We start from the raw sequence: 10086 nt of genomic DNA, 5'->3' as shown, positions 1-10086 counted from the left end.
GGGACTGCATGGGACAAGACTGGACACACAGCATGGAATGGGATGGGAGAGGATGGGATCGGATGGGATCAGACAGTGTGGATGGAGTGGGATGGGCTGGGGCATGAAGAGACAGCATGGATGGGGTGAGACAGGAGGGCACGGATGGGACAGGGCGTGGTGGGAGAGACAGAATGGAGCAGGACAAGACTGGAAAGGACATGACAGGATGGACTGGGAGGAGGTGGGAAAGAACAGGAATGGATGATGTGAGACAGGAGGGGGCAGCGGGAGGGGACGGGACGGGACGGGACGGGACGGGACGGGACGGGACGGGATGGGATGGGATGGGATGCTGGGGTCGGGTCCGGCGGGGAGGCCGTGGGCGGGGAGGGCTCGCTCTGTTTCCACGGCGCCGCCGCCTCCGGCCGCCATTTCCGAGCCCGTGGGGATGGGCGGGAGGGACCCGACGGGCGGAGCCGGGGAAGGCGGCCCCGGGGCCTCCCCAGGGACCCCTCGGTCCCCCTCAGTCCCCCCTCGTTCCCCGCTGCAAGCCCAGCGCCTCGGGCAATGCCCCGAGTGCCACCGGTACCCCCGCCCGCCCAGCTCCCCCGTGCCCCCAATGTCCCCACCCCCGTCAGTTCCCCGGTCTCTCGGTTCCCCCAGTCCCCCCCGGTCCCCGCAGTGCCCCCCTGTCCCCGCAGTGCCCCCCGGTCCCCGCAGTGCCCCCCTGTCCCCGCAGTCCCCCCCGGTCCCCGCAGTGCCCCCCGGTCCCCGCAGTCCCCCCCGGTCCCCGCAGTCCCCCCCGGTCCCCGCTGCGGGCGGTGCTGTGGGGGGGCCCCGACGGGGCGGGGCGCTGATGCCGTCGGCCCGCCAGGGGGCGCTGTGCGGCGCGCGCCGCCCCGCTCCGCCCCGGCCGGCGCGCGGTCCGGCGGCTGCAGCGCCCCCTGGCGGCGCGGCGGGGCAGCGGCGCGGCCGGAGCGCCGGACCCGGACCCGGACCCGGAGCCACGCTCGGTGTCGGAGCCGCCGCCGCCCCCGCCCCGCCGCCTCCGCCCGCCAGGCCCGCGCCGCCCCCGCCCCGCCCCCGCCGCGCCGCGCCCCCGCCCCGCCGCGCCGCCCCGCGCCCAGCCCGATGCCCGGCGGCGGGCGGAGGTGAAGCAGCGAGCGGGCGCTGGATCCTCCCGGCCGCAGCCCCCGGGGCCCCGGGCACGGAACAAAGGGCCATGGCCGAGGGGGCCCCCGCTCAGGTAAAGGGCGCCCGCCGGCCGCGGGGCCGGGCCCGGCGCGCACCGCCCGCCCGCGGCTCGCGGGCCGCACGTCGGGGCTCCCGGGCCGCGCCGTCGGGGCCGCGGCGGGCGGGGGGGGGGAGGGGAGGGCGGCGGGCGGCGGGCGCTGTCAGCGCGCGGGGCCGCGGCCGCCCCCCCGGGGGGACGGGCGGGGACGGGACGGGCGGCCCCGGGGGGGCGGCGGGGCCGCGCCGAGCCCGCCCGGGCCTCCGCGGCCGGCGGCGCCCGCGCTGCCGTCGGGGCCGGGCCTGCCCGGCCGCCGCGCCCCCCCCCGCCCCGCCGCCGGGCCCTGCGGCCCCTTGGGACGGACCCGCCGCCGCCCCCCACCCCCCGTGTCACCGCCCGGTCCCCATGGCGACGGGGCGCCCGCAGCCCCCCGGGTGTCCCCTCGCCGTGCCCATGGCAACGGGGCTCGGCCGGCCCGTGTCACCGCGCGCCCCCCCCGCCCCCACCGTGTCCCCTCCCGGCCCCGCGCTGTCACCTCCCCCCGCCCCCGCCGCCGCGGGTCCTGCCCGTCCCGTGGGACCGGCACGGGGCCGGTGTAAGCGGCTTAGCGGGGACACGGGGACGTCCCCGCCGCCCCGGGGAGCGCTGGGCCCTGCAGCGGCCCCCCCGCGGGGTCCGCATGGCCCCGGGGGAGTCCCCATCGCCCCGGGGGCCCCTGTCACGCCGGGGGGGGGGGGATCCGTATCGCCCCGGGAGGGTCCCATCCCCCCGGGGGGACCCCCCGCCCTGACCCCGCGCCCTTGTGTCCGCAGGCGCCGGAGCCGGTGCGGCCGCCGCGCTGCCCCTCGCCCCTCCGGCCAGCGGCCGGCCCCGAGCGCACCTCGGAGCGGGAGACGCAGACGGCAGAGCTGTCCCTGACCGTGGTGGCGGCCGTACAGGCGGTGGAGCGGAAGGTGGATTCCCACTCCACCCGCCTGCTCGACCTGGAGGGTCGGACGGGGATGGCGGAGAAGAAGCTGATCGACTGTGAGAAGACAGCGGTGGAGCTGGGGAACCAGCTGGAGAGCAAGTGTGCAGCGCTGGGCACCCTCATCCAGGAGTACGGGCTGCTCCAGAGGCGCCTGGAGAACATGGAGAACCTCCTGAAGAACAGGAACTTCTGGATCCTGCGGCTGCCCCCGGGCAGGAAGGGGGAAGTCCCCAAGGTAACGGTGTCCTGGGGGTCCGGGAGCCGGGCACTGCACCCAAAATGCTCCCGGAGGGCAGGACAGGACCGGGGTGGGTGAGTGGGGACAGCCCCAGCACAGGGGGAGTCTCTCACCATTGCAGCTGCCCATCGCAGCTTCCCAGCTCATCCCTGCCTGGGAATAAAATACGGTGGGACACCGGCCTGGGAGGACATCCTGGTACTCAGGCCAGAGGTTTCAGTTCTGCTCCACTGCGCTGCAAAGCCCCGGGGCCACTGACTCTTTTTTTGTTCATTTCTTTTTGACACCATTTGAAAAAACCCTGCAGATTTTGTGGTTCTTTTGTTTTGACCACCTTGGTGCTGCAGAGTCTCCCAGGCCGGGGAAGGAGCAAGTGGGAGCTGCTGCTGCAAGGAAGGGGGAAGCTTTGGGATTCAGGAAGGCAGATGAGCTCCCTGGGTTTAGCTGAGCTCCAGAAAGAGCCCACCATCAATATTCAGTTCCTACTTGAATTTCACAACCTTCCCGCTAAAAGAACGTGTGCGAGTGAGACCGTGTAGGACATGGGAATGACGCCGGAGAGAGCAGAGAGGGTCAGGAAAAGGGGGGTTCAGACCCCGACACCCCATCAGCGTGGTTGGGGGGCAGAACCGGAGTGCTGCGTTCCCCTCTGAAGAGCTCCACTCCAGCACGGCACTGTTGGCACATCCTGAATTTATCCTTGGGAATTATTCCTTGGCTAACGAGCTAGGGAGCTGCAGCCAGTGGGCACAGAGTAACCAGGGGTAATGGGGAGCCCTGTGGGCCTGGGTAGAGTTTTCCCTGGAGTTCTGGGGTAATTGAATCCGGGGGTTACGTCAGCTCATCAATAGGGATGAGTCCAGCCCAGCTCCTGGGTTTTCTCTCCCTTACCGTCCCCCAAGCCTGATCACCCTGCAGAGAGCAGGAGCTCAGGGTCCTTTGGGATAATCCCAGCCTGGATTCATGGCTAGGAACCATCCGTTTGGTTGAGTCCTTTATTCCCATAGAAATACCTGCCCAGGAGTTGTTTTAAATGTAAAAAGCAGCTTGTTGATGGCCTTGAAGGAGCTGAAGCTTGGCCGTGCCCAGGCTCCTGCCTGAACCCGCTGTTGGAATTGCAGGTGCCGGTGACCTTTGATGATGTGTCCGTCTATTTCAATGACAAGGAATGGGAGAAGCTGGAGGAGTGGCAGAAGGAGCTGTACAAGAATGTGATGAAGGGGAACTACGAGTCTCTGATCTCCCTGGGTAAATATGGGGTGTCCTCGCTCTGCCGAGGGACAGGGGGCTCCTTCTGGCTTCTCCTTGGAGATCCCCTTGGGCAAGGCCCAAATGTCCCATTTTAAAGACTTAAAAACACAGGAGGATGTTTTTAGCCTGGGTTCATTCCAGCTCATGCTGTGGTGGTGTTCTGGCTGCGTGGGGGGTGCCCTGTGGGCAGGTGGGCTGGAGACCTCCCAGACCTCTTCCAGCCACAGTTGTGCAGTCAAAATCCAGCTCCTTCCCCATGGCTGGTGGGAGGGCTTCCCTCGGGCCTGCAGTGGGTATCAGCCCATGCACCCCTTTAGAGGATTTTGCAAAGGAAAGAATTGTCTGATGTCATCCATGCTTTGGGGCATTTCCTATGGAGGTTCAGGAGGAATCCCAGCTCTGCTGGGAGCTGGTGAAATGCTTTTGGCTTTGCAGTGGGCACAATTTGTCTTAAGAAGTTCTAAAACCCAACCAGAAAAACACAAAAGGGATTTGGTTTCTTCTCTAAGGTAGTTCCTCTGTGTGTGGCACCTCAGCTCCTGCCTCCCTGAATTCCCTCTGCCAGCAGCACCCGTGGATGTTCCTGAGCGTCCTCACGTGTTCCCCGGCGCTGGGAAGAGCTGGAAGCCAGTATTCGATTCCCGGCGCAGTAACCCCTCTCTCCACCCCTCTGTCTCTCAACAGACTATGCAATTTCCAAACCTGGTGTTTTGTCTCAGATCGAGCAAGGGGAGGAATCGCGGGGCAGGAATGAGCAGGACCTGGAGGAGAGTGAGATCATTACTGATGCCACTGCAGGTGAGGCGGTGCCTTGGCACCAGGGCAGCCCTGGGTTGTGTTCCCAGGAGCTGCTCATCCCAAGGCTGAAGCAGGTGTTGCTGGGGCCATGGCTGATGGGGTTTATCAGGACAAACCTTGCCTAGGAATGGGATAAATTTGGCTGATGGGAGGTTTGGTGTCCAGGTACAGCTCAACATAGAAACCAGGGCAAGCAGAGCCTGGAGAGTTGGGCACTGGGAGCCCTTCCCAGCCGGGGAAGCATCTGCAACCAGACCAGGTCCTCAGGGAGCTGGTGTGCCCGGCAAGGAAGGAGAATCGGGTCCCGTTGGGAGAGCCCATCCATCCAGAAAATCCTCTCCACCCTCTCTTTGCGTGGATGGTGCCTGGAGCATCCTCCTGGGCAGGGAAGCGTGGTCCCATCCTGTGCTGAGGGGCAAGGCTGGGCTGGGAATGAGGCACCAGTGACCCCGAGTGCCAGAGCGACTCCTGCTGTGGCACGAGGGGGCTAATAAGGAGATAAGGAGATGGCCTGGAAGAGATGCTGTCATCTCCACTGGTCATCCCTGATCCCAGGCTGTGGATGTGGGGTCACTCCAACACCCTACCTGTGCTCTCCATCACAAGGATCTTGAAATTAAGTTAAGGCCAATGGGAAGAGGAAGATCACGGGCCCATGGAGCTGCAGCTGGGGAATGTGGGGTGGCCGAGGGCTGCTGAGCTGTGCCACCAAGGCCCCAGGCTGGGTGGAGCGAGTTCCCTGTGCCTGCGGAGGGTCCTGGGCTGGAGCTGGGAGCGTGGCAGGGATGGGAGAAGGGCAGGGGCTGTAGGGAGAGCAGAAGAGGCCGAGGAGATGAAACCCCTCTGTGGGATCAGCAGCCCGAGCCAGCGGGGATTGCTGGGAGCAGTTCCTTCATCCTGGGAGTGATGGCGGGCGGGAATCTCTCGTTGCTGCAGCTGGAATAAGGGTTGTGATCAAAACGGAGGAGCTGCTTCCTGAAGACAGTCCTGAGAACCCCGAGCTGCACGGGATGTCGGGGCAGTCCGAGGGGAGCTTCCAGAGCCCGGACGAGGAGGCGGCCTGCGAGAGCCCCTACGGCTCCGTGTCCCCGCCGAGGGACCTCCCGGGAACCAGCCTGGGGGACTCGTCCGAGTACGGAGCCGACTTCAACGAGATCCAGAGGGTCATCGTCCACCACGGGAGCTGCACCGGTGAGACACTCTGGACACGGGAGGCCTGGGGGGCTGTGGTGGGTTAGGAACAGGTGGGCAAAGGGTTGGATGGGCAGGAGGAGTTAAATCCCCCAGAAACCAGCACCAGAAGGAAAGTTTCTGGCCGCAGCAGCTTCCAAGAGTGGCTCTGGCCAGGCCTTGGGCTTGCAGGAGGAGGCAGCATGTCCCTGGTGGGCACAGAACGTGGTTTCTGAGGGCTCTGGAGCGGAGTGAGCACTGGCCCAGCCCTCTGTGTGTTACCCACCGAGACCAAGGGAAGATGTGCCTCAGGCAGTGTTCTGTGAGAGCCCCAGTGAGCCCTGCTCCCAAAATCCCGCTGTGGCAGAGGGCAGGACGTTGGTGTGAGGTGTGGAGGAGTGGATGATTGCACGCCGGACACTGCTGGAGGAATGCGGGAGGTCCTGCAGGTTGCCAAGTGTGGGAGTTGCTCGGGACAGCTCCACAGGACAGGGAAGAATGGCTGGAGCTCTGTGGTGTGTGAGCTGCCAGGAGGGAAGGGGAAGGATGAGGTGATTTAGTGGAGAGATGCGATGATGGCACCACCGAGTGTTTCATGTGCAGAATTCTGCCAGTGGAGTGACAGATGCAGGCCAAGTCCTGCAGATGTGCTGTGAGGGTGGGAATGGGAGAGCAGGGAGATCAGAGGTTGGGAATGGTGGGTTCCCTCCTCCTGACGGCTTTGTGGTGTAACACAAACCAAGACGCACAGGGTTGGGCTCTTGAGGGCCTCAACTCCGTCTTGTGGGTCCTGTGGTCTGCTCATGGCTTTGTGAGGGAAACCAGCCAAGCCACCAGTGGGGCTGGAGCTGATCCTTGTTCGAGAGCCGCTGCCTCTGGCAAGGCGCGGGGCTCAGCTGGTGGGGCTGGGCAGGAGCTGCGGCGGTGCTGGCCGGGATGGGGGATTGAGCCCCCAGGTCCATAGAGGGGAGCAGGGAGAAGGACCTGGGTTTTCCCTCCCTCAGAGGGAAGAGGGCCACGGCTTTGACACAGTCACTCCAATCGGTTTCCTTTTCTTGGGAAAGTGTATCTGCTCTTCCCAGGAGACTATTTAGGCCTGGCTGGAAGTCCAGTGTGGGGTGACATGAGGGACACCCTGTGGGCCTTTCCTTGGGCTGTGCTGGCTGTGCATGTCCTGCTGTGTGTCCCTGGGATGGCTGCTCTCACCAAACAAAATCACTGGCTCACTTCCTGCCTTGGTGACACAAAGGCGAACCTGGCCTGCTGCCATCCATCCCACTGCCATTCCATCCCACTGCTGGGTGCTCTGGGAAGGAGGTGGGTCTCTCCCCTCATGGCAAGGCTGAGGGAAGGGGACAGTCCCAGGCTGGCTGTGCTGTCCCCGGAGCAGAGCCAGCAGCCCAGTGCTGTGTTTGTGTCGAGTGGTGCCATGTGGGGAGTGTTGTTGTAGCCCAGTGAAACAGCAGCAGATGGAGCTGCTCTGAAATCGCTCGGCCACCCAAGCCCTGGCGAGCCCATGGCACTGTTATTCCCCACATCCTGCAGCACCGTGAAGCTGCCAAACCTATTGGCAGTTGGTTGGAGTGCACCCTCCGGGGGAGCCTGACCGGGGTGGTTTGCCTGAGCTCCGTGTTCAGGGGGCACGTGGCCCATCCCAGCGCTCCGGGCTCCGGCTGCAGCCAGCTCATGTCCAGGTGGTCGGGCAGAGCGGGCAGCTGCAGGAGCCCATACAGGTGTTTCTGTAGCACCCAGGGGTATAAGAAGCCACCCTGTCCTACCCAATAACCTTGACACTGTTTGGTTTTCCCCCACAGAGGATGGGATTGTGATCAAGACAGAGGAGGAGGAGGAGGAGGAGGATGACCCCGACACGCTGGAGCCGTGTGCCATGTTCTCAGGCCGGAGCGAGCCGCCGGCGTTCCCCAGCCACGAGGCCGGGCTGGGCTGCGAGGCGCAGTGCAGCTCCAAGGCGCAGCCCCGCGGCCTGGCCGCCCGCGTGAGGAAGCCGTCGGCCTGCGAGAGGGACTCCGGGGACATGAAGCCGGCCAGCGGCCAGCAGCGGAACCGGACGCGGGAGAGACCCTACATCTGCCCCGAGTGCGGGAAGAGCTTCATGCTGAAGATCAACTTCATGATCCACCAGCGCAACCACCTCAAGGAAGGGCCCTACGAGTGCCACGAGTGCGACCTCAGCTTCCGCAACAAGCAGCAGTTCCTGCTGCACCAGCGCAGCCACACGCGCCGCGGCGTGGGGGTCCCGCGGCGCCCCGAGCACGGCCTCAAGCCCCCGTCGCGGCCCCCGCCCCCGGGGAAGCCCTACAAGTGCTCCGAGTGCGAGAGCAGCTTCAGCCACAAGTCGAGCCTCAGCAAACACCAGATCACCCACGTCGGGGAGCGGCCCTTCACCTGCGGCGAGTGCCGGAGGAGCTTCCGCCTGCAGATCAGCCTCCTCATGCACCAGAGGATCCACGCCGGCAAGAACGAGATGGCCTTCCTGTGCCCCCAGTGCGGCAAGAACTTCACCCGGCCCTCCCACCTGCTGCGGCACCAGCGGACTCACACCGGCGAGCGGCCCTACCAGTGCAGCCAGTGCGAGAAGACCTTCAGCGAGAAGTCCAAGCTCACCAACCATTACCGCATCCACACGCGGGAGCGCCCGCACGCCTGCGCCGTCTGCGGGAAGGGCTTCATCCGCAAGCACCACCTCCTGGAGCACCAGCGCATCCACACGGGCGAGCGGCCCTACCACTGCACCGAGTGCGGCAAGAACTTCACGCAGAAGCATCACCTCCTGGAGCACCAGCGGGCGCACACCGGCGAGCGGCCCTACCCCTGCACCGAGTGCACCAAGTGCTTCCGCTACAAGCAGTCGCTCAAGTACCACCTGAGGACGCACATGGGAGAGTGAGGGGCTGCCCAGGCTTCCTCTCCCTCCTCTCCCTCCCTCCCTCCATCCCTCCCTTCCTCCTTGTCCTCCTTCTCCTCCACTCATCTCTCCCACCCTCCCTCCATCCATCTCCCCCCACCCCGGCTCAGGGCATGGACATCAAGGAAGCTTTGTGTGGTAGCGCCGCTGGTCTGGTGGAGACTCGGCTGATTGGAAATAAATTAATGAATTAAAGCAAGCAACGCGCGGCAAAATTAAAAGATTATATATATATAAAATTAACAGAAGCAGCTGATTTAGGGGGAATCCTCACCAACAAGCAAACAAACCACCAACAAAAGAAACCTGTACACAGGGTGTTTTGCCAGAGTAGGACTCGTAACTGCTTTTTAAATCTACTGTTTGGTTTTTTTTAATAAATGTGGAGGAACTTTTTATTTGATAAGCAACCTTAGGATGGGCAAGATTTTATTTTTGGTTTTGTTGTTTTTTGTTTTTTTTTTTTGTTAACTGCTCTGTAGGCTGATTCTGGCACAGTCACTTTTTGTCCAGGAGCTCTGCGGAGGCGCTGCCTCGTCTGGGCTGGATGCGACAGGAGGAGCTCCGGCCAGGGGGAGGTGAGTAATTAACAGATGCAGCTGATGAGGAAGTTGTGCGTGTGTCTAGATTGGAAGCGCTGATAGGTGCCTGCCCGGCTCGTGGGGCTGTGATGCACTCCTGAATTATACAATAGAATAAAACTCTAGTTGCAGTAAAAGACCCTTTTTCTGGTAGGACCCCTCCTCAAGGCTCCTCCAAACACCCTTTCTTAGCACTCGATCCTCCCACCAAGGGCCTGGCCCTGCCACCACCGAGGGCATCGGGGTGCTGTGGGTCTGGCCATGGGGTGCTGTGGGGTCACCACAGACTGAGAGTGAGACCTTGTGTTTAACTGCTCTGCTGTCCTTGAGCTGCTGCCGGTGGCATCGACCGCGTTCCTCAATGCAGGAGCAGCGGGATTCCTGCCCAGGGGAGGAGCAGCTCCAGGCTGGCTGCAAGGAAAGACCTCCCTGCTCCTGGGCACCTGCTGCCAGGGTGGGTGGGACACGGTCTATCTCCTTGCTGTTGGTTTGAGCTCCTGTTTGTACCAGCTCGGTTCCTGGGGATCCCAGCTTGTCCTGGCTGCAGCTCCTGAGGCTGGGCTGTGGCTGGGTGAGATCCATGCAAAGAGCTGGGCTGGGGCTGGGGTGGTGGCATCAGCTCCCCAGAGGACGCCGGGCTCCTTCCCGGTGCTGTCAGATCTCATGTTGGACAGTGGCATCAATAAACGGAGCAATGATGGGAGAAGTTGTCAGGACCTGTTAATGCCTTTGCAGAACCAAAGTCCTCATCCAGGACTTTCCTGGTGTATGAACCCCTCCTAAGTTGGAATTTACAGCCTTTTCCGTGCTAGAAAGTGCCAGAGAGCAGCACAGCCATGTGGAGCTGCTGAGAGCAATCAGCTGGTCACCACTGTGGGTAGGAGCATTTTGGGGCTGCCAGGGCAGGCTCCTGCCAAGGTTCCTGCCTTCCCACTGCTG

General features: G+C 63.5%; 1 protein-coding gene across 1 annotated transcript; it reads left to right on the top strand.

Moving 5' to 3' along the window:
• The first annotated feature begins 1091 nt into the window (after positions 1–1091).
• Positions 1092–9840, top strand: LOC138106105 (zinc finger protein 777-like). Its single transcript, XM_069006141.1, has 6 exons — positions 1092–1228; positions 2026–2418; positions 3543–3669; positions 4357–4470; positions 5407–5661; positions 7455–9840. Exons 1-6 carry the CDS (start codon positions 1205–1207, stop codon positions 8546–8548), a joined length of 2007 nt encoding a protein of 668 aa, XP_068862242.1. The 5' UTR covers positions 1092–1204; the 3' UTR covers positions 8549–9840.
• The last annotated feature ends 246 nt before the right edge of the window (positions 9841–10086 follow it).

Source organism: Aphelocoma coerulescens, chromosome 2 (assembly GCF_041296385.1).
Source record: "Aphelocoma coerulescens isolate FSJ_1873_10779 chromosome 2, UR_Acoe_1.0, whole genome shotgun sequence".
NCBI classification, from domain to species: domain Eukaryota; kingdom Metazoa; phylum Chordata; class Aves; order Passeriformes; family Corvidae; genus Aphelocoma; species Aphelocoma coerulescens.
Note: the sequence above shows the minus strand (reverse complement) of the source record. Positions and strands in the feature narration are given on the sequence as shown.